The sequence below is a fragment of the Dendrobates tinctorius genome, unplaced genomic scaffold (genome assembly GCF_039654945.1).
Source record: "Dendrobates tinctorius isolate UK_male_01 unplaced genomic scaffold, ASM3965494v1 ptg000254l, whole genome shotgun sequence".
Taxonomy (NCBI): Eukaryota; Metazoa; Chordata; class Amphibia; order Anura; family Dendrobatidae; genus Dendrobates; species Dendrobates tinctorius.
In genome coordinates, this window is record NW_027361921.1 from 7,663,663 (window position 1) to 7,688,459 (window position 24,797).

General features: G+C 43.3%; 1 protein-coding gene across 1 annotated transcript in view; it reads left to right on the forward strand.

The window, feature by feature from the left end:
- The window catches only part of VPS16 (VPS16 core subunit of CORVET and HOPS complexes), a 325,784-nt gene that overhangs the window by 107,216 nt on the left and 193,771 nt on the right, over nucleotides 1-24,797 (forward strand). Inside the window, exons 8-11 of the mRNA XM_073558129.1 lie at nucleotides 5,320-5,375; nucleotides 12,997-13,085; nucleotides 13,676-13,771; nucleotides 23,624-23,700. Coding sequence (XP_073414230.1) covers nucleotides 5,320-5,375; nucleotides 12,997-13,085; nucleotides 13,676-13,771; nucleotides 23,624-23,700 — 318 coding nt within the window. The remainder of the gene's footprint in view (nucleotides 1-5,319; nucleotides 5,376-12,996; nucleotides 13,086-13,675; nucleotides 13,772-23,623; nucleotides 23,701-24,797) is intronic.

A 24,797-nucleotide genomic window follows, 5' to 3' on the forward strand; every position in this document is an offset into this window, starting at 1 on the left:
ATACACCGGCTCGCCCCCACCGCCTGTTTCCATCCCCCCCAACCTCCGATCACCACCCCCTGCACTCCTGATTAACCCCTGCACCTCTGATCAGCCCCTGCACCACTGATATTCTCACCTGCTGCTGCCAGCTCCTCAGCCCCTTTCTCCTGTGCCTGACTGCCACCCCTGAGTGATCACCCCTCAGCCCCCTGATTAACCCCTGCCTGCCTGATTAACCCCTGCCTGCCTGATTAACCCCTGCCTGATTAACCCCTGCCTGATTAACCCCTGCCTGATTAACCCCTGCCTGCCTGATTAACCCCTGCCTGCCTGATTAACCCCTGCCTGCCTGATTAACCCCTGCCTGCCTGATTAACCCCTGCCTGCCTGATTAACCCCTGCCTGCCTGATTAACCCCTGCCTGCCTGATTAACCCCTGCCTGCCTGATTAACCCCTGCCTGCCTGATTAACCCCTGCCTGCCTGATTAACCCCTGCCTGCCTGATCAACCCCTGCCTGCCTGATTAACCCCTGCCTGCCTGATCAACCCCTGCCTGCCTGATCAACCCTTGCTGCTGCATATCCATCTCCTCAGCCACCTTCTGACCCCCACGCCTGTCAGCCCCTTTCTGCCCCGGTGATCATCCCTCAGCCCCATGTGATCACCCCTGATCACCCCCTTCCCTCCTGATCACCCCCCTGCTGCTGCTGCATATCCATATCTATCTCCTCAGCCCCCTCCTGTCCCCTGTGATCACCTCCTGCCCCCTGTGATCACCCCCTGATCAACCCCTGCTGCTTCATATCCACCTCCATCTCTTCAGCCCCTTTCTGCCCCCTTGCTTCTGATCAACCCCTGCTGCTACATATCCACCTCCATCTCTTCAGCCCCTTTCTGCCCCCTCGCATCTGACAGCCCTTTCTGCCCCTGGTGATCACCCCCTGATTAACCCCTGCTGCTGCATATCCACCTCCATCTCCTCAGCCCCGTTCTGCCCCCTCGCGCCTGACAGCCTACTTCTGCCCCCGGTGATCATCCCCCTGCTGCTGCTGCATCTCCTCTGCCCCCCGCGCGCCTGACATCTCCCTACTGCCCCCGCGCACCTGACAGCCACCTCCTAAAGTAAAGTTTCACCAAACACTCGCACATACACATGCACACGCACATTATAATAAAGCTTTTTTACACACGCACACACACCACACGCACAATGTCCCAGTCATCCCAGTCCCAAAGGGTCTACTCAGTTGAGGAGGCATATGAAATTATTGCCTCTGATACTGATAGAGAGAGGACCCCACCTTTCTCTATTCCTCCCACCCTTCCTCTTCCAGCGACACATACTCACCACCACCGAGATGTCACAGGACGAGAAATCGCCCAGGGAGGAAGAGTCGGAGGCCTTGGAGGAAGAGTCGGGTACCTTGGAGGAAGTCCCACAGCCAAATGTGAGTTTCCCCCAACCTAGTGCTAGTCACGTCCAACCTAGCACTAGTTCTCCCTCCTGGACCCCCGTCCCTGAAAATTTTGCTCCACGGATTCCTGATTTAATTCCCCAATCAGGAATCCAGTTTGAGACTGCCAACTTCAGGGAAACAGACTTTTTCAAAGTCTTTTTCTCGGAGTCAATCGTCAGTCTCATGGTGGAGCAAACAAACTTGTACGCCCAACAATTTTTTGCCCAACACCCAATTTCTTCATTCTCTACTTGGAGTCCCGTGGACTCTGTAGAAATGATTAAATATTGGGGACTGGTTCTTCACATGGGGATTGTGAAGAAACCAGAAATTCGCCAATACTGGAGTATCGATATTTTATATCAAACTCCAGTATTTGGCATGGTTATGAGTCGCAGACGTTTTGAGGCGATTCATAAATATCTTCATTTCAGGGACAACACTGAAAGCCTTCCCCGTGATGACCCGAATTTTGATAGACTATTCAAAATTCGGCCAGTCATCGAACACTTCAGCAACAAGTTTGCTGAAGTGTACATTCCCGAAAGGGAAATTTGTGTGGATGAATCCCTCGTCCACTACAAAAGGAGGCTTCATTTCCGTCAGTACCTGCCCAGCAAAAGGGCGAGGTACGGGATAAAACTCTACAAGCTGTGTGAGAGTACCTCAGGGTACACTCACCTTTTAGAGTTTACCAAGGAAAGGACACCAAGATCCAGCCCCCAGAATGTCCACCTGCTCTGGGGGTGAGTGGGAAAATAGTGTGGGATTTGGTCCACCCAATGCTTGATAAAGGTTACCATCTGTACGTTGATAACTTTTATACAAGCATCACACTATTTCAATCCCTCTCTGCCAGAGCTACCGTCGCTTGCGGTACCGTGCGCAGAAACCAGAGGGGTCTCCCTTTGTCGCTAGTTGAGCAGTTTCTCCCAAAGGGTGAGAGCCGAGCCCAATGTAGCGGCAACATGCTTGTTGTCAACTTCAAAGACAAAAGAGAAGTCTTTATCTTGACCACAATCCATGGCGCTGGCACCACGGCCACCACCGTTCGAGGTACCCCAGCACCAGTCCACAAACCGGACTGTGTCCTGGCGTACAACCATCACATGGGAGGAGTTGATCTTTCTGATCAAGTCCTCCAGCCCTATAGTGCCATACGGAAGGTGACGGTGTGGTGCATAAACTGGCTGTGCATATCGTACAAATGGCACTGTATAACGCATGCGTGCTATCACAATGTGCAGGCCAGAACCACACCTTCCTTGACTTCCAGGAGGCGGTGATAAAGGCCATGATTTTTGGAGACGAGGACGGAGCGCAGCCCAGCACCCCTGGAACTCAAGTTTCCCGTATGGTACCAGGGCAACATTTTCCCATGAGGAGAGAAAAAAAAATGGTGTCGGGTGTGCTATAAAAGGGGGACAAGAAGGGTAACGCGTTTCCAATGCGAAACGTGTCCCGACAAACCTGGACTGTGTTTGAATGAATGTTTCAAAATTCATCACACGTCCGTGAACTAAACACATCCACAACAGAACTCACCCACACCAGCCTGACATACACAACACCACACACACCAACCTGACGTACACTACACTACAACACGCACACCAGCCTGACATACACTACACCGCGCACATCAACCTGACGTAGTGTGTCAGGTTGGTGTGTGTGGCGTAGTGTACGTCAGGTTGGTGTCTGTTGCGTAGTGTACGCCAGGTTGGTGTGTGTTTGGTGTATACTATACCACACACACCCCAACCTGACGTACACTACACCACACCATGCACACCAACCTGACATATACACTACACCACGCACATCTACCTGACGTAGTGTGTCAAGTTGGTATGTGTGGCGTAGTGTGTCAGGTTGGTGTGTGGCATAGTGTACATCAATTTGGGGGGTGTGTGTGGTGTATACTACACCACACACACACCAACCTGATGTACACAACATACTTTCCATAAGCGACATGGTGTCCGCTAACGATTGGAGCTAATTTTCCAATCAAAAAGTCAAATGGCACTCCTTCCCTTTCGGGCCCTGCTCTGCGCCCAAACAGTGGTTTATGACCACATATAAGGTATCGGTGAGCTCAGGAGAAATTGCCCAACAAATTTTAGCATCCATTTTATCCTGTTGCCCATGTGAAAATGAAAAAATTGAGGCTAAAACAAAATTTTTGTGAAAAAAAAAAAAGTACTTTTTCTTTTTCATGGATCAATTTGTGAAGCACCTGGGGGTTCAAGGTGCTCACTATGCATCTAGATAAGTTCCTTGGGGGGGTCTAGTTTCCAAAATGGGGTCACTTGTGGGGGAGCTCCAATTTTTAGGCACACAGGGGCTCTCCAAATGCGACATGGCAAGCGCTAAATATTCAAGCATATTTTCCATTCAAAAAGTCAAAAAGTCAAATTGAAGCTAAAACAAAATTTTTGTTGGAAAAATTAAAATGTCCATTTTTTCCTTCCACATTGCTTTAGTTCCTGTGAAACACCTAAAGAGTTAATAATCTTCTTGAATGTAGTTTTGAGTAGCTTGAGGGGTGCAGTTTTTAGAATGGTGTCACTTTTGGGTATTTTCTGCCATATAGACCCCTCAAAGTGACTTCAAATGTGAGGTGGTCCCTAAAAGAAATGGTTTTATAAATTTTGTTGTAAAAATGAGAAATTGCTGGTCAAATTTTAACCCTTCACTTCCTAACAAAAATATTTTTTTTTTCCAAAATTGTGCTCATGTAAAGTAGACATGTGGGAAATGTTATTTAGTAACTATTTTGTGTCATATAACTCTCTGGCTTAATAGAATAAAAATTCAAAATTTGAAACTTGCAAAATTTTCACAATTTTCGCCAAATTTCTGATTTTTTTTCACAAATAAACGCAAAAATTATCGACCTAAATTTACCACTAACATGAAGCCCAATATGTCATGAAAAAACAATCTTAGAATTGCTAGGATGCGTTGAAGCATTCCAAAGTTATTACCTCATAAGGGAACAGTGGTCAGAATTGCAAAAAATAGCCTGGCCATTAAGGTCAAAATAGGCTTGGTCATGAATATGGGCGCCACGCCTATGGGAGTGGAGTGGCGTTCCATATTCATGACCTTAATGAGTGGTAACATGTGGTCCGCGCTCTCTCACAGGAAAAAAGATAGCAGTGAGTATGATGCTTTGCAGAGGGCAGGGGACTGACCCCGGAATTATAAATAAAAAAACTTAAAAAAAACTTGTTCAGGTGCCAAATGGGCCCCCCCCCCTGTCCACCAGCTGCTATTCTATGGTCATCAGTGCTGGGCAGTGTGTTAGGAAAGCTGCATGGAGGAGGCTGATGGTCTGGTCACACGCTCCTCCACCGTCAGACATTGTATGGTCACCAGTGCTGGGCAGTGTGTTAGGAAAGCTGCATGGAGGAGGCTGATGGTCTGGTCACACGCTCCTCCACCAGCAGCCATTGTATGGTCACCAGTGCTGGGCAGTGTGTTAGGAAAGCTGCATGGAGGAGGCTGATGGTCTGGTCACACGCTCCTCCACCGTCAGACATTGTATGGTCACCAGTGCAGGGCAGTGTGTGAGGAAAGCTGCATGGAGGAGGCTGATGGTCTGCTCACACACTCCTCCACCATCAGACATTGTATGGTCACCAGTGCTGGGCAGTGTGTTAGGAAAGCTGCATGGAGGAGGCTGATGGTCTGCTCACACACTCCTCCACCATCAGACATTGTATGGTCACCAGTGCTGGGCAGTGTGTGAGGAAAGCTGCACTAACATGAGAAAGTGGTCAATTGGTCACCAGTTTTAAGATGTAGGTGAAATTATGCCAGATAGGAAGAAAGAAGATGCAATTCAGTAATTTGTTTCTTTCTTTTTAGGAAAAACTTTGTGACCTAACGTCAGACATAAAGCAACCACCAAAACAAATGTCCTGGTAAATAGATTTCTTCCTTTTTATTTCCTCGAGTGGTATTCTGAAATGATAAAACACTTTGAATAAACAAGTGAACAGTTTATCTCAATGCAGAGCATTTTTGTAATAATTTATACTGTAGCATTAAATCTTAGCTTACAAGGGCAGTAGAAGAATGTTGTCCACTAATAAGCTCAATATTGGCTTTGAAAGTGTCCAAAACAAAGGAATGCACTTGAAGGAAGTCATAGAGCCAGGATGTTGTTAAATCCCTCTGACTTCTGTCTTCTCACATACACCGCTCCCAGTGAGCACAGCACTGATGTCTATTGATGAATTATAAATTAGATTTAAAAATTACACATAAAATACTTAAAAAAAAAAAAAAAAAAAATCGGAATTGAGAGTCCTTAGTGGTTGATGCCTTTTAATGGCTAACTGAAAAGATGGTAACACATTGCAAGCTTTTGAGACTACTCGGGTCTCTTCATCAGGCATTGACTAATACAAAATCTGAAGAGTCACATATTTATGCACAACACGGCACAGAAAAAATGCAATAGATAAGACAAGTGACATGAAGCAGGATTGTCATTCTGGGAGAGGGATAAACATAAATATTGGAACAGTTCATAGATAATGAGTCTGGATGTTTTATTGTCCTCTGATTGGAGTCTCCTAATGTGTTGTGATGCCCCCACAAGGTCTTAGGAGCAAATTCCTTAATGATGCAAAAAGACATAAATCCATGCGACACGTTCATTCCAGCATTGAAAGTGTCAAAGTTCATCATGAGCTTGAACTCCCAGACTCTTCTCTCTCTCTGAGATGTGAAGTTACTTTTCAATACCAGTAATTTCATATCCATGGTGTTATGATCAGGCATACAAAAATGTTTTGCCACAGGTAGATCCATTCTTTTTTCTCTTATTGTGTGATGATGAGAATTCATCCTTGTTCTAAGCTTTTTGCCCTGTCTCCCCCACAGACAGACCCCCAGTTGGACATTTAGCACAAATAACATAGTAACATAGTTTTGAAGGCTGAAGGAAGACCTTATGTCCATCTACTTCAGCCTATTTTTAGTGCAGCTGTTCTGCATTGTTAATCCTGGGGAAGGCAAAAAAACCCACAGAGTAGAAGCCAATTTTCTCCATAGGGAAAAAAATTCCTTCCCCTAAGCTGGATCAACCATCTACCTATAATATTATGTTATTCGTAACCTTCTATACTGTTACTCACAAGAAAAGCATCCATTCCTTTCTTAAATTCATTCAGTGAGTTGGCCATCACCACTTCCTCAGGAAGAGAATTCCAGAGCCTCACTGCTCTTACCATGAAGAACCCTCTTCTATGCTGGTGCAGAAATTCTCTTTCCTCCCATCGAAGAGAATGCCCCCTTGTTCTTGTCACAGTCCTTGGTACAAACAGTTAACTGGAGAGATCTCTGTATTGCCCTCTGATATACTTGTACATATATATTAGGTCTCCTCTAAGTCTTCTCTTTTCTAGATTAAATAGACCTAATTTTGATAACCTTTCTGGGTATTGTAGTGAACCAACTCCATTTAATATTTTAGTAGCCCGCCTTTGAACCCTTTCAAGTTCAGTAATGTCTTTCTTGAGCACCGGCGTCCAAAATTGCACACAATACTCCAAGTGTGGTCTGACGAGTGATTTGTACAGAGGGAGAATTATGTTTTCATCTCGTGTCCCCAGACCTCTTCTAATGCATCCCTTGACCCTATTTGCTTTGGTGGCAGCTGCCTGACACCGGGCACTCCAATTTAGCTTCTTATTGACTAAGATGCCTAAGTCTTTTTCCATGTCTGATTTCCCCAGCAGTTTCCCATTTAGTAAGTAATTGTAGCATCTGTTTCTCCTTCCCATGTGCATAACCTTACACTTATCTGTGTTAAACCTCATTTGCCATTTTTCAGCCCAATTCTCCAATTTACTCAAATCTGTCTGTAGTTGCAAGCTGTCCTCCTTTGTATTAACTACCTTTCATAGTTTTGTATCATCTGCAAATACTGATATTTTACTGTGTAAGCCATCCACTAGATCATTAATAAATATATTAAATAGTAGGGGGCCCAATACAGAACCCTGTGGTACCCCACTAGTAACCCTGGCCCAATCTGTGTATGCACCATTAATAACAACTCTTTGTTTTCTATCACTAAGCCAGCAACCTACCCATCTACACACATTTTCCCCTAGCCCAAGCTTTCTCATCTTACTTACCAATCTTTTATGTGGGACAGTGTCAAATGCTTAAGAGAAGTCGAGATAAATGACATCCAATGCTTCTCCTTGGTCCATTTGAGAGCTTACATCCTCATAGAAGCTTATCAGGTTAGTTTGACAGGAGCGATCCTTCATAAATCCATGTTGATATTGAGTTAAACATTTATTAACATTGAGATATTCCATAATGGTATTCCTTAGAAACCCTTCAAAAATTTTACCCACAACAGATGTTAAGCTTACCGGCCTATAGTTTTCCGGTTCCCTTTTACTCCCCTTTTTGAATATTGGTACCACATTTGCTTGCTGCCAATCAAAAGGAACAGACCCTGTTTCTATAGTCTTTAAATATAAGGAATAGAGGCCTGTCTATCACATTACTTAACTCCCTTAATACCCGAGGGTGAATGCCATCAGGGCCTGGTGATTTGTCAATTTTAATCTTACTAAGGCGGTTCTGCACTTCTTCCTGGGTTAGGCAGGTAATACTTAATGGGGAGTTTACATTATCACTCTGCATTTCCCCTGGCAAATCCTTTTCCTGTGTGAACACTGTTGAGAAAAAAGTATTTGAAACATTTGCTTTTCCCACATCGCGCTCTCTGATTTCACCCTCATTGTTGTTTAAATGGCTGACACCATCAATTTTAATCATTTTACTGTTTATATAATTAAAGAATAGTTTGGGGTTTGTTTTACTTTCCTTAGCAATGAGTCTCTCAGTTTCCACTTTTGCTAAATGTATTTGTTTTTTACACATTTTATTTTTTTCTCTATAGCTTTTTAATGCTTCTTCATTGCCTTCTTGTTTTAGCTTCCTAAATGCCTTGTTCTTGTTATTTATTGCCCTTTTTACATCCTTATTTAGCCACATTGGTGTTCTCCTGTTCCTAGCCCTTTTATTTCTGTACGGTATGGGTAGCTTGCAGTGGGTGTGTAAAACTGATTTAAATATTTCCCATTTATTTTCTGTGCTCCTGTTTTTGAGGACATTGTCCCAATCAATTCGGCGAAGGTCCTCTCTAAGCTGATCAAACTTTGCTTTCCTGAAATTCAGCGTTTTTGTAACCCCCTTCCAGGGCACCTTACTCAAGGACAAGTGGAATTGTATTATATTGTGGTCACTGTTCCCTAGGTGCCCATCGACTTGTACTTCTGTTATTCTATATGGCCTGTTGCTTAAAATTAAGTCCAGAAGGGTTGTCCCTCTAGTTTTTGGCCGTGCACAAGTTGTGACAGATAATTATCCTTGGTCACTGACAGAAATTGGTTTCCTTTCTGAGATACGCAGGTTTCAGTTTCCCAGTCTATGTCGGGGTAGTTGAAGTCCCCCATAATAATCACCTCATTGTGATTTGCTGCTTTGTCTATGTGTTTCAATAATACATTTTCAGTGGTTTCTGTTATATTTGGTGGCTTATAACAAACCCCTATGAGGATTTAATTACTTTTCCCTCCTTGTATCTCCACCCATAGAGACTCCACCTCTTCATTTCCCTCTTGTATATCTTCTCTTAGTGTGGGCTTTAAAGTGGACTTTATATATAGACAGACTCCACCCCCTTTCCTTTTTTTACGATCCCTCCTAAACAAATCATATCCTTGCAAGTTAGCCGCCCAGTCATAGCTGTCGTCTAACCATGTCTCAGTTATTCCTACTATGTCGTATTTTTCCTCATACATTACCAACTCCAGATCTTCAATCTTATTGGTCAGGCTTTTTGCGTACTTAAATAATTAAGTACACCACATTTTTGTATGCCTGATGTGAGGTAGCGCTGTCATTCCAGCAGGGGATCACTCGCTTGGCAGCGAATAAAACACATCCGGCACCGGGTTTTCATAAAACCATCACATAGTCCATGCGGTTTATTCCTCCATCATAAACCCACAGCAGCAATATACAACAGCTTAGCGTCTATTACAGAGCTTCACTCTGGTTATCCTGTACTCACACAGGTTATGCACATGTCCATGGCGCAGGCTCTTCAGCCTCAGCGTTATCTCACCCGTCAGGGCTCCTCATGCGGCTTCACCATCGCACACGTTCGTTCCCTCCAGGGAACTCTCAGGCACACATTGCCATTGCTCACAGCCACCTCTCATGCTGTGAGCCACGAGACGCCTCTCCTAGCGGGACCTTCCGCTCTGGACCAACCAGGTCCCTGCATTCACCCCATGTGACCTACCCTGGCCACCATATATAGTCCGTAGCCACGCCCACCGGGTCACATGGCTATAACTTCATCACAGGTCTTTCACACACTCAGTCTTTTACTATAGTGTACTAAACACACCCCCTGGGTGGGTTTGTAGGTAACTGGGTCTGCCCATCTCCCCAGTTACCTGGAGACTTCTCCCTGACACACTGAAACAGCACCTCAGCAGTATCACTGCTGTTCAACACACACGTCAGTCTCCATCTCAAGGCCACCCACCTTGAGATACATAACGGTCCTTCCGCATTCTGCCACTCATCCTCTCTCTTGGGACATCCACACAGCGCCCCCAAGCGGACACAGTGGTCATTACACCACACTGATCATAACAAAAAACGTTCCAAACACATGACATCATCAGTCCAGAATTGTTTACATTCATAGTAATTTTAGTGTATGTAAACTTTTGACTTTGCAATAAGTAATAAAGATGCCTTAAAACATTCTCTCTCATTATTCTGGCATTTGGCAAATATTATTAGTTTTGGTAGTCATAATTGACCTAAAACTGGAAAGGTTTATTCTGATTTCATGTTAGATATTGAGAAAAACATGCATACCTGTCTTTTTATATAGTGTATGTAAACTTCTGGTTTCAACTGTAGCTCCTATGCTTACCTACAGTGGGTAAAAAATGTATTTAGTCAGCCACCAATTGTGCAAGTTCTCCCACTTAAAAAGATGGGAGAGGCCTGTAATTGATATCATAGGTAGACCACAACTATGAGAGTCAAAATAAGAAAACAAATCCAGAAAATCACATTGTCTGATTTGGCAAGATTTATTTTGCAAATTATGGTAGAAAATAAGTATTTGGTCATTAACAAAAGTTCATCTCAATATTTTGTTATATATCTTTGTTGGCAATGACAGAAGTCAAACGTGTTCTGTAAAGGGGGCTTTACACATAGCGATATCGCTATCAATATCGCTAAAGCATCACCGATTTTGTGGCGCAGCAGCGATATTGCTAGCGATGTCGCTATGTGTGCTACTTACCTCCGACCGGCTCCCCCGCTGTCTGTCGCTGATCACGCGCGATCGTGCAGCTCCATTTCTCGTCGGGCGCTTCCTACTAGGCTTTCTGCTGGCGCTGACGAGCGGCGCATGGACGCGGGCGGGAGGACGTCAGGATCGCTGCGTCTGAAAGGTAAGTAACGACCGCTGCTGCGTCACTACGTCGCTGTGAGACCTGCCTGTGTGGCAGCTCACTAGCGACCATTTAGCGATGCACCAGCGATCCTGACCGGGTCGTATCGTGGTCGGGCTCGCTGGTGCATCGCTAAATGAAAAGGGGCCTTAAGTCTTGTCAAGGTTGACACACACTGTTGGTGGTATGTTGACCCATTACTCCTTGCAGATCTCCTCTAGAGCAGTGATGTTTTGGGCCTGTCGCTGGGCAACACAGACTGTCAAATCCCTCCAAAGATTTTCTATGGGGTTGAGATCTGGAGACTGGCTAGGCCACTCCAGGACCTTCATATGCTTCTTACTAAGCCACTCCTGCATTGCCCTAGCTGTGTGCTTGGGATCATTATCATACTGAAAGACCCATCCACGTTTCATCTTCAGTGCCTTTGCTGATGGAAGGAGGTTTGCACTCAAAATCTCACTATACATGGCCCCATTCATTCTTTCATGTACACGGATCAGTCGTCCTTGTCCCTTAGCAGAGAAATAGCCCTAAAGCATGACATTGCCACCCCCATGCTTCACCGGTGTTCTTTGGATGCAACTCAGCATTCTGTCTCCTCCAAACACAACGAGTTTTGTTTCTACCAAACAGTTCTACTTAAGCAGGGGACACGTCTGGCACTGCAGGATCTGAGTCCCTGGCGGTGTACTGTGTTACTGATGGTAGCCTTTGTTACTGTGGTCCCAGCTCTATGCAGGTCATTCACTAGGTCCCCCTCGTGTGGTTCTGGGATTTTTGCTCACCATTCTTGTCATCATTTTGACGCTACTGGGTGAGATCTTGCGTGGAGCCCTAGATCGAGGGAGATTATAAGTGGTCTTGTATGTCTTACATTTTTTTTATTATTGCTCCCACAGTTGATTTCCTCACACCAAGCTGCTTGCCTAATGCAGATACAGTCTTCCCAGCTTGGTGCTGGGCTACAATTTTGTTTCTGTTGTCCTTCTACAGCTCTTTGGTCTACACCATAGTGGAGTTTGGAATGTGACTTTTTTGAGGTTGTGGACAGGTTTCTGTTATATTAATAGCAGGTTCAAACAGGTGCCATTACTACAGGTAATGAGTGGAGGACAGAGGAGCCTCTTAAAGAAGAAGTTACAGGCCTGTGAGAGCCAGAAATCTTGCATGTTTTTAGGTGACCAAATACTTATTTTCCACCATAATTTGAAACATACATCTTGCCAAATCAGACAAGGTGATTTTCTGGATTTGTTTTCTCATTTTGACTCCCATAGTTGTGTTCTACCTATGATGTCAATTACAGGCCTCTCTCATCTTTTTAAGTGGGAGAACTTGCACAATTGGTGGCTGGCTAAATATTTTTTCTCCCCACTGTATGTGCCACGATCAAACCCAACTACAAACAAACCCTTTCTATAGTCTGATCATAATTTCTTTGTGACTTTGTTCTATCTGCCCTGCTTTTTGATAACTTTTGCTGTGGCTCAAGCATTTCCACAAATAAGGATACAGTGGACTGAGATCTCTGGGGCATTTAGTAGTATACACATATTATTGTGATAATTATTTAACAGCTATTTTATTTCTTTACATATTTGTATCCACAGATGTAATCTGACATTAAAAAATAACATCAGGTCTCAATGATAGGTGAATAGCTGGGGAGCTGTATGGCCAGCTGCAGCTTTCTCTGGTAGACAGCAGTTTTGTAAGGCCAATCCTGTGCTTTTCCAGTAATTGCCAGGCCAGCTCGACCTGGGAAGTAGCTGTGTTTTTTTTTTTTTTTTTTTTTTTTTTTCTTTTTTTAAGAAAACCGATTTAAGATTGGGATTTTTTGAATGAAGATGTGTAAAATGTGCGCTTCAGGTGTTGCACCTTGTTAAAGATATTAGATGGTAGTTAAGTTCTTCACTTCTGAAGGTTCAGTCCCGCAAGTACTGTGTGTTTTCTGTAATTCTGATTAAATATATAAAGGGTGTTAGGATCACAATTTTTTTTCTTTGTTTTTATATTATAGGTGCATCAGACCACGAAGTAAACAAGTTGCAGTTGTTGTCCTGTGGGACAGGATGCTTCTTGTTGCTGGACGCGCCAAAGAGAACATTTTGTATCCTTTCCATTTTCTTTTATGTCAAAGTAATTTCTTAAAGGCAATCTGTCACCCATATTTAGTGATATCATGTCAAGATATCACCTAATTGTGCGTCCCATAAGGATTCTATTAGGACTTTTGATTCCCCCCACCTTTGATGCATAAATACCTTTTTCATCTTGGTGGAGATGTATGGAAATCACAGCGGTCCGGTCCGATGGGCGGGGCTTATTCGCCTCCCCCCCCCCCCCCCCCTCCTCGGCTTGCTAAACGTAATCTTCGTCTGTGAATATCACTGATGCCGTAGTTTTCCGCGCTTGCGCATTGAAAAGGCCTCCGGCGCTTGCGCATTATGCTTTGCCCAACTGTGGGCAAAGCATATAATCTGTACTTCGCATGCGCCAGTATTTTTCAGCGTGGTCTATGCCCTGGAAGTCTTCACATGCAGGACACACTTCCGGGGCATAGACCGCGCTGAAAAGAATCCTAAAAGAATCCTTATGGGATGCAAAATTGGGTGATATCTTTACATGATATCACTAAAAATGGGTGACAGATTCCCTTTAACCTAATATATATTGTTAAGCCCTTAACAACCATCACATATTCCCTTTGGATGAGGAAACATTTATTGTCTCTGAACTCGATGGTGTCAGACTTATTTCTCATTCTACACATGAATTTCTTCATGAAATCCCAAGTACGTGTCACATAAGTACACCTTAAAGGGAAGCTGTCGGAGATCTCAGAGATCTGCTTCTGCGCAGGCTCGTGCAGCGCCATCTTGGTGGAGGACTTTTTTTTTCTTCTCCAGCAAGATGGCGCCGCCGGCGCCATTTTCAAAATGACTGTTTATTTTTTTCTTCCTTGCTCAAGTAAACCCGCAGAAGTGATTAAATGCACGGTAACCATGCGATTATGCTGCAGAGCGGATGCCGTGGCCCCCACCTGCCTGCAGAAGTGTTTTATTTCTTTTTATTCAGTTCTAGCTGAAGAGCCCGGCATTGCCTGCGCATAGTAACCAACTGTGGTTAGTTATAACAAATTATAATGATTATATTGCACATAAAAACATTTCACATCATATATTCAACACTACAGATTTGCAACACAAATTAACTAAATGATTACCCAAGTATTGATTGTATTTTATTTTCAACTCATTCAAGAACCTTTTGATAAACAACATGTGCATCTGTGTATCTAACCCTATCCTGTGTGATGTCTGCTGAGCTGTGTACCTAATCCTCTCTGTGTGATACTTTCTGCTGAGCTGTGTATCTAATCCTATCGTGTTACTGACTGCTCAGCCGTGTATCTAATCCTATCCTGTGTGATACTGACTGCTAAGCCGTGTATTTAATCCTCTCCTGTGTGATACTTTCTGCTGAGCTCTGTATCTGTTCCTATCCTGTGTGATGCTGACTGCTGAGCCATGTGTTTAATCCTCTCCTGTGTGATACTGACTGCTGAGCTGTGTATCTAATCCTATCCTGTGTGATACTGACTGCTGAGCCGTGTATCTAATCCTATCCTGTGTGATACCGGGCTCCTCCTGCAGTCTGTGTCAGAGGGTTGTCTGTTTGGCACGGTAATAAATTGTGTTATTTCCAGCTTTACAGAAGGACTATAACACCATAGAAATGATAAGAATAATAGGCAAAATTGTTTGGTAAATTGGAACGTGCAGGGTTAAAATTTCGCCTCACAATATAGCCTGTGACGCTCTCGGGGTCCAGACGTGTGACTGTGCAAAATTTTGTAGCTGTGACGGTGCAGATGCCAATCTCGGACATACACACACACACACACACACACACACACACACACACACACACACACACACACACACAATACACATACACTTTGTCCCAATTATGTACATAGGGGCAAAATTGTTTGGTGAATTGGAATGCGCGGGGTTAAAATTTCACCTCACAACATATCCTATGACGCTCTCGGGTCCAGACGTGTGACTGTGCAAAATGTTGTGGCTGTAGCTGCGACGGTGCAGATGCCAATCCCGGACATACACACACACATTGAGCTTTATATATTAGATGTGATGGTATTCATTATGTAAACTAGGAGGCAGATCAATGACCTGTCAGCAGTCTGCATTATGAATACCTAATCAGAGCACCACATATATGAACCCCGCCTTAGGACATAAGCATATCATTGACACAAAACTGAAAATAAAGATTAAGAAACAACCACAAGATTGATTTCATCACACCAGGTATCATTTTATTCAGTATATCGGTGCTGACCTGACACTGTCTGTAGGTTACTATGCATAACCCTGCTGAAAGGTTCCCTTTAAGTCTATGTAAACTTTTGCAGCTTTTTTTTTTTTTTTTTTTTTTTTCAATTAATCTGAAATAAAAAATGGATCACAAATACAGTCTGTGGTAGACAATTGTGCAATGTTGCTTACTCTTTTTGTGAAAATCACTTCTACCTTTGCCCCTGCGTTTCTTGCAGCAGTTTCCTACCCTGACCAGGACGGTGGGACACTCTTTTCAGCTGCTGTGACTTTGTTTGTTGCTTAAAAAAAAATCTGTTAGGACAACTTTATTCTAGACCTATGTTAAAGGGAATCTGTCACCCTTTTTTTGCCCTATTAGCTGCCGGCATAGACATCGGGGGCTTAACTACAGCATTCTGTAATGCTGTAGATAAGCCCCCGATGTAACATGAAAGAGAAGAAAAACGCGTTATATTATACTCACCGAGGTCGGCGGTCCGGTGCCTCCTCCCTTCTTCATGCGATGACGTCCTCTTCTCCCGTCCTGAAATGGCTCCGGCGCAGGCGCATTGTGCCGGGCCTGTTGAGGGCAGAGCAGAATTCTGCAGTGCGCAGGCGCCAGACCTCTCCCGACGCCAGCGCAGTGCAGGAATCTGCTCTGCCCTCAGCAGGGCAGAGCAATGCGCCTGCGCCGGAGCCATTTCAGGACGGGAGAAGAGGACGTCATCGCATGAAGAAGGGAGGTGCCGGACCGGACGGTGACACCCATCGGACCGGACCGCCCACCTCGGTGAGTATAATATAACGTGTTTTTCTTCTCTTTCAGGTTGCATCGGGGGCTTATCTACAGCATTACAGAATGCTGTAGATATGCCCCCGATGTCTATGCCGGCAGCTAATAGGGCAAAAAAAGGGTGACCGATTCCCTTTAAATGGAGATACAAATAGAATCGGAGGAGAGTTTACAGGGACCCTGTCATGTCAAGTTACGCTATTCACCCGCAGATTAGGGAGTTAATTTGCAGGTTAATGGCGTTCTGACATTGTGCAGTACCTGCACCGAGAGCCTTGCTGCCGGGAAGAAATTAACTTTCTTCCTACTGGCAGGCTCACTCTTTCAGTAACCAGAATGGAGCCAGCACGGTTTTCAGTCACCACTCTGTGCATGGTGAGCGGTGGCTGTAATCACTCCCCCCGTTCTGACTGACAGCTGTCTCTAATGCTGAGCCTGCATTATCCCCATATCTGCAGGTCAATAGTATTATTTTACATGCCTGGTTCCCTTTAACCCCTTAATGACCGAGCCAATTTTGACCTTGACCCCTTTCTGCCATATGGCGTACTATCCCGTCCATGTGCCCTGGGACTTAATTCCCAAGGACGGGATAGTATGTCATATCCAGTCAGTGGTGCTCATGGGGAGAGCGCCGATGATCGCGGCCAGGTGTCAGCTGATTATCACAGCTGACAGCCCACACTATGTGCCTGGAGCGGTCAAGGAAATCCCCGACACATTAACTCCTGGCACACTGCGATCAAACATGATCGCAGTGTACCTGTGGCATAGGGAAGACCCGCACAGGGAGGGGGCTTCCTGCGTGCTTCCCTGAGCCACTCGGAATAACATGAAGTGCTCGCGTTGTTCCGAGGGCCTCCTTTTTGCAGGCCCCAGATCCAATATGGCCACGGGGGCCTTCGAGGTCCTGCAGGGAGGCGGCTTTCTCAGTGCCTGCTGAGAAAGCCTCCTGCAGTGTCTGTCAGATCGCTGATCTGACACAGTGCACTTCAAAATGTCAGATCAACGATCTGACACACTATAGTAATGTCTCCCCCAGGGACAAAGTAATAAAGTGAAAAAAAAAAGTGTAAAAATATTTTTTTTCTTTAAATTCCTTGTTTTTGTAAATAAAAAACCCAAAACAATAAAAGTATACATATTATCGCCGCGTCCGTAACGATCCGCCCTATAAAACTCCCACTAGTTAACCCCTTTAGTGAACCCCTTTAAAAAAAAAACAAGGCAAAAAACAATGCTTTATCATCATACCGCCGAACAAAAAGTGCAATAACACGCGATCAAAAAGACAAATATAAATAAACATGGCACCGCTGAAAACTTCATTTTGTCCAGCAAAAAACGAGCCACCATACAGTGTCATCAGCAAAAAAATAAAAATGTTATAGCTCGCAGAATAAAGCGATACAAAAATAATTATTTTTTATATAAAATTGTTTTTATTGCAAAAAATAAAAAAAGATATAAATGAGGTATCGCTGTCATCGTACTGACCCGAAGAATAAAACCGCTTTATCAATTTTACCACGGTGTAAACGCCCCCCCAAAAGAAATTCATGAAATTCTGGTTTTTGTTAATTCTGTGTCCCAAAAATCTGAATAAAAAGCGATAAAAAAATGTCACGTGCCCGAAAATGTTACCTATAAAAACGTCAACTCGTCCCGCAAAAAATAAGACCTTACATAACTCGGTGGGTCAAAATAATGAATAATTATAACTCTCAAAATGTGGTGATGCAAAAACTATTTTTACAATAAAAAGCGTCTTTTAGCATATGACAGCCGCCAAACATAAAAACCCGCTATAAATAGTAAATCAAACACCCCTTTATCACCTGCTTAGTTAGGGAAAATAATGAAATAAAAAATTTATTTCCATTTTCCCATTAGGGCTAGGGTTAGAGCTAGGGTTTGGGTTGGGATTAGGGTTAGGGGTGTGTTAGGGTTAGGGGTGTGTTGGGGTTAGGGCTGGAGTTAGGGGTGTGTTGGGGCTAGGTTGGGATTAGGGTTAGGGGTGTGTTAGGATTAGGGCTAGGGTTGTGTTGGGGTTAGGTTTGGAGTTAGAATTGGGGGGTTTCCACTGTTTAGGCACATGAGGGGCTCTCCAAACGCGACATGGCGTCTGATGTCATGGTGTCTGATAATAATAATAATAATAATAATAATAATAATAAATTTTATTTTTATAGCGCCGACATATTCCGCAGCACTTTACATTTCAGAGGGGATTTGTACAGACAATAGACATTACAGCATAACAATAATCACATACAGTAGATTATAACAAATACCAAGAGGAAAGAGGGCCCTGCTCGCAAGCTTACAGTCTATGAGGAAAGAGGGAGACACGAAAGGTGGGTGGTAACAGTTACCCTGATTGTATGGACCAGTCATAATGTTAAGTGTGTAACAGTACAGACACAGAGGGCTAATGGAGGCATAAAGCATGTGGGAACATGATGAGGGGAACCTGGTTATGGTAAAACTTTTGGCTCTGCCACACAGGGATAGATTAGGTTAATGTGTTGGGGTGGTAGGCCAGTCTGAATAAATGCGTTTTCAGGACACGCTTAAAATTGTGGGGATTGGGGACTAATCGTATTGACCTGGGAAGTGCATTCCAAAGAATTGGCGCGGCACGTGTAAAGTCTTGGAGACGGGAGTGGGAGGTTCTGACTATTGAGGATGCTAATCTCAGGTCATCAGCAGAACGGAGGGCGCGGGTAGGGTGGTATACTGAAACAAGGGAGGAGATGTAGGGTGGTGCTGAGCCATGGAGGGCTTTGTGAGTGAGGGTAATAAGTTTATACTGAATTCTGGAGTGGATGGGTAGCCAGTGTAATGACTGGCACAAGGTAGAGGCATCGGTGTAACGATTGGTGAGGAATATGATCCTGGCTGCAGCATTCAAGACAGATTGGAGGGGGGAGAGTTTGGTAAGAGGGAGACCGATTAGAAGAGAGTTACAATAGTCGAGACGAGAATGAATAAGAGAAACAGTAAGAGTTTTTGCAGAGTCAAAGGTAAGAAAAGGTCGAATTCTAGAAATGTTTTTGAGGTGCAGATGACAAGAGCGAGCCAGTGATCGAATGTGGGGGGCAAAGGAAAGCTCGGAATCAAGTATGACCCCAAGACAGCGGGCCTGTTGCTGGGGAGTAATAGTGGAACCACACACAGAAATGGCAATGTCGGGTATAGGTACATTAGTAGAGGGAGGAAACACCAGGAGTTCAGTCTTTGACAGGTTCAGTTTCAGATATAGTGAGGACATGATATTAGACACAGCGTTTAGTCTGATCTCAATTCCAGCCAATTCTGCGTTGAAAAAGTCAAATGGTGCTACTTCCCTTTCAAGCTCTGCCATGCGCCCAAACAGTGGTTTACCCCCACATATGGGGTATCGGTGTACTCAGGACAAACTGAGCAACAACTTTTGGGGTCCAGTTTCTCCTGGTACCCTTGTGAAAATAAAAAATTGGGCACTAAAAAATAATTTTTTGAGGGAAAAAAAATACTTTTTATTTTCACGGCTCTGCGTTACAAACTTCTGTGAAGCACTTGGGGGTTCAAGGTGCTCACCACACATCTAAATAAGTTCTATGCGGGGTCTAGTTTCCAAAATGGGGTCACTTGTGGGGGGTTCCACAGTTTAGGCACACCAGGGGCTCTGCAAATGTAACATGATGCCCGCAGACCATTCCATCAAAGTCAGCATTTCAAAATGTCACTATTTCCCTTCCGAGCCCTGACGTGTGCCCAAATAGTGGTCCCCCCCCACATATGGGGTACCAGTGTACTCAGGACAAACTGAGCAACAACTTTTGGGGTCCAGTTTCTCCTGGTACCCTTGTGAAAATAAAAAATTGGGCACTAAAAAATAATTTTTTGAGGGAAAAAAATACTTTTTATTTTCACGGCACTGCGTTATAAACTTTTGTGAAGCACTTGGGGGTTAAAGTGCTCACTATGCATCTAGATAAGTTCCTTAGGGGGTCTAGTTTCCAAAATGGGGTCATTTGTAGGGGTGCTCCAATGTTTAGGCACACAGGGGCTCTCCAAACACAACATGGTGTCCGCTAATGATTGGAGGTAATTTTCATTTCAAAAAGTCAAATGGTTCTCCTTCCCTTCTGAGCCCTGCCGTGCGCCCAAACAGTGGTTCCCCCCCACATATGGGGTTTCGGTGTACTCAGGACAAACTGGACAACAACTTTTGTGGTCCAATTTCTCCTGTTACCCTTGTAAAAATAAAAAATAGCGTGCTAAAAAATCATTTTTGAGGAAAAAAAATGATTTTTTATTTTCACTGCTCTGCGTTATAAACTTTTGTTAAGCACTTGGGGGGGGTTCAAAGTGTTCACTACACATCTAGATAAGTTCCATAAGGGGTCTAGTTTCCAAAATGGTGTCACTTGTGGGGGGTTTTCACTGTTTAGGCACACAGGGGCTCTCCAAACGCGACATGGTGTCCGATAACGATTGGAGCTAATTTTCCATTCAAAAAGTCAAATAGCGCTCCTACCCTTCCAGACCCTGCCGTGCGCCCAAACAGTGGTTTATGACCACATATGAGGTATCGGGGTACTCAGGAGAAATTGCCCAACAAATTTTAGCATCCATTTTATCCTGTTGCCCATGTGAAAATGAAAAAACTGAGGCTAAAAGAAAATTTCTTTTTTTACGGATCAATTTGTGAAGCACCTGGGGGGGGTTCAAAGTGATCACTATGCTTGTAGATAAGTTCCTTGGTGGGTCTAGTTTCCAAAATGGGGTCACTTGTGGGGGAGCTCCAATGTTTAGGCACACAGGGGCTCTCCAAACGCGACATGGCAAATATTCCAGCATGTTTTCCATTCAAAAAGTCAAATGGCGCTCCTTCCCTTCTGAGCCCTGCCATGCACCCAAACAGTGGTTTATGACCACATATGAGGTATCGGTGTACTCAGGAGAAATTGCCCAACAAATTTTAGGATCCATTTTATCCTGTTGCCCATGTGAAAATGAAAAAATTGATGCTAAAAGAAAATTTTTGTTGGAAAAATTAAAATGTCCATTTTTTTCTTTCCACGTTGCTTTAGTTCCTGTGAAACACCTGAAGGGTTAATAATCTTCTTGAATGTAGTTTTGTTTTGAGTAGCTTGAGTGGTGCAGTTTTTAGAATGGTGTCACTTTTGGGTATTTTCTGCCATATAGACCCCTCAAAGTGACTTCAAATGTGAGGTGGTCCCTAAAAAAAAAAATGGTTTTGTAGGTTTTGTTGTAAAAATGAGAACTCACAGGTCAACTTTTAACCCTTATAACTTCCTAACAAAAAAAAAAATTTTGTTTCCAAAATTGTGCTGATGTAACATAGACATGTGGGAAATGTTATTTAGTAAGCACTTTGTGTCACATAACTCTCTGGTTTAACAGAATAAAAATTCAAAATTTGAAAATTGCGAAATTTTCCAAATTTTTGCCAAATTTCTGATTTTTTCACAAATAAACGCAAAAATGATAGACCTAAATTTAGCACTAACATGAAGCCCAATATGTCACAAAAAAACAATCTCAGAATCGCTAGGATCTCACTTTGAGGTTATACCTGTGGAATGTTTCAACGGATCCTATTGATTCTGAGGTTGTTTTTTCATGACATATTGTACTTCATGTTAGTAGTAAAATTTCTTCGATATGACTTGCAATTATTTATGAAAAAAAACGGCAATTTGGCAAAAATTTAGAAAATTTTGTGACCTTAAATCAGTCATGTCGCACAAAATAATAAATAACATTTCCCACATGTCTACCTTACATCAGCACAATTTTGGAAACGTGTGGTTTGTTGTTTTTTCTTTTTTTTTTGTTAGGACTTTGGAAGCGTTAAAGGTTGTCCAGCGAGTCCTCATTTTGCCAAGAAAATTTACAAAACCATTTTTTTTTAGAGACCACCTCACATTTGAAGTGAGTTAGGTGGGATCAATATGACAGAATATACCCAAAAATGACACCATTTTAAAAACTGCACCCCTCAAGGTGCTCAAAACTGCATAAAGCAATGTGGAAGGAAAAATGAACATTTTACTTTTTTCACAAAAAAATAACTTTAGACTAGAGTTGAGCGACTTTGGTCGGATCGGGTTTCGTGAAACCCGAATGAAACAAAATGAAACTGGTCCGACTAGGGCAAAAAAAAGTCGGAGTTTCGTCCAAAACCCGACCCCAATCCAAGTCAATGGGAAATAAAAGTCGCCATTGAGCAGATGACATTCATCCGCTCAATGCCGACTTTTATTTCCCATTGACTTGCATTGGGGTCGGGTTTTGGACGAAACTCCGACCTTTTTTTTTGCCCTAGTCGGACCACTTTCATCCGACTCAAAGTTTGTTTCATTCGGGTTTCACGAAACCCCATCCGACCAAAGTCGCTCAACTCTACTTTAGACCCAAACTTTTTTTATTTTCACAAGGGTGACAAGAGAAAATAGACCACAAAATTTGTTTGGGCACATGGCAGGACTCAGAAGGGAGCACCTTAGATTTTTTATACCCAAAATTGGCTGGAATCAATGTGGGTGCCATGTTGCGTTTGGAGAACCCCTGATGTACCTAGACAATGGAAACCTCCAATTTTAACTCCAACCCTAACACAGCCCTACCCCTGACCATAATCCCATCCCTAACCACTTCCCTAACCGAAACCCAAACACAACCTTAATCCTAACCTTAGCTCTAACCCCAACCCTAGCCCTAAACCCAACCCTAGCTCTAACTCAAACCCTAATGGAAAAATGGAAATAAATAAATTTTTTCTATTTTATTATTTTTTACCTATCTAAGGGGGTGATAAAGGGGGTTTCATTTACCATTTTTTTTTTAAATTTTGATCACTGTGATAGGGTCTATCACAGTGATCAAAATGAACCAAATAGCTGAAATCTCCTATTGTTGCCTGGTGTCGGCTGGCAGATATAGGTGGGCACACTGCGCATGTGTCAGCCATTTTCTTTCCGTAAGAAGATACCGAGGGACGGGGGACACTGGAGGTACTAGGGGGACTCGGGGGACCTCATTTCTATCTCCTCTGATGTGCTTGATCATATTAGAGGACAGAGAAATAAATGGTAAATCAAACTATTTTCTTTGCGGTCGTTGTTATTCGGTGAATAACGGTGATCGCATCACTGGGGATGGTAAAAACTGACCCAAATCATGTTCTCCGGGGTCTCGGCTACCCTCTGTAATTTCAGCAGGACCAGGTAACCTTGATTATTGTGTAAAGCTAAAAAAAGATAGCATTTAGGTTTAATGTTTGCCCTATTGTTGGAAAAAAGTAAAAAGGTGGTCTGGAGTAACTAAGGAGTATTTTTAGAATATTTATATTGCCCACCTGAGAAAACCTTGTCATCCTTAGGATTAAACTCTGTTTCTGCTGATTCTGAACCTCTGAGAACTGATCTCATGAGAATATGAATGAAGAACATGTCGGTAAACCTAACAAAATATTTTGTCGTTTTTTTTCTTAGAAGCCACTGAAGAAATTTTTAAAATTGCTTCAATGGCCCCAGGTGCACTTTTGATGGAAGCACAAAAGGAATATGAGGTAAATTTCAGCTTAAATTTATGAAGTAGCTGTGACCCTTCACCACAGAGATATAAAATACACGTTCATTAAGAAATCAAACCTACACATGTTGTGAATCCATAACTAATCCATAAATATAAAGTACATGCGGATTCCATCAATAGAGCCTGCATCAACCTGAAGAAGGTAGCCCCGTTCCACACTTTTATCAGTGGAGAGGTGGTCCAGATTCATATAAAAATGGATGGAAACCTGACCCCTTAGTGATGAGCGAACATGCGTTCCGAGCATGCTTGCATGCTAACAAACAGACAATCCCTGCATGTGGTGCGGCTGTCGAACAGCCGCGAGACATGCAGTCTCAGGGACTCAAACATATTTTTCGCACAAGAAGACACTCGGTTAGCACCCGAGCATGCTGGGATAACACTTTACCCTATCACGTTCTCTCATCACTATTAACCATCTCTCCTGACTATGTTGTGCATTAGGGGCCTATTTTTTTTTATAATAAACGTAGGTCCCATTGACGCCTACTATACATTTAAGGCTTCCCATGAAGATATGCTATAAAGGTATGATGGGAATACTGTACCTCCTTACATGTAGTAGAGCAATGGAATGTGTAAAAGGTTACTCATGCCTTTCATTGGTAAAAAAAAAAAGTGTGTTGCCACAAATTAAAAGGAAATTAAAAGGAAGATTTTCACAATATTGCTACCAAAACTATGAACATTACAAACATTTGAATTGTCAAAACTTTGTCATGTACCAAATGTACGTATGAAACCCAAAATATATCACTTGCAAACCAGAACACATTCATGCAAGAGATATTAAATTTAACAAATCTGACTAGATCGTCAAAGAATAAAGAGCAAATGCCCAAACGGAAAATATATATGTAAATAATGTATTTATGGTATTGGTCAAAAGTTTGGACACCGCTGGGGGCGTGGAATAGCCAGCATCAGAGGCAAATGTAATAAAGGAGCCTCTCTCATATGGCACCGGCGCTCACAACCTCTGAGGCAGGCAAGGTTTTTTTCACTTTCATTTCCACAAGCAAGGGGAGATGAGTCTGAGTTGGGTGCATCCTCATTACCTGACATTTT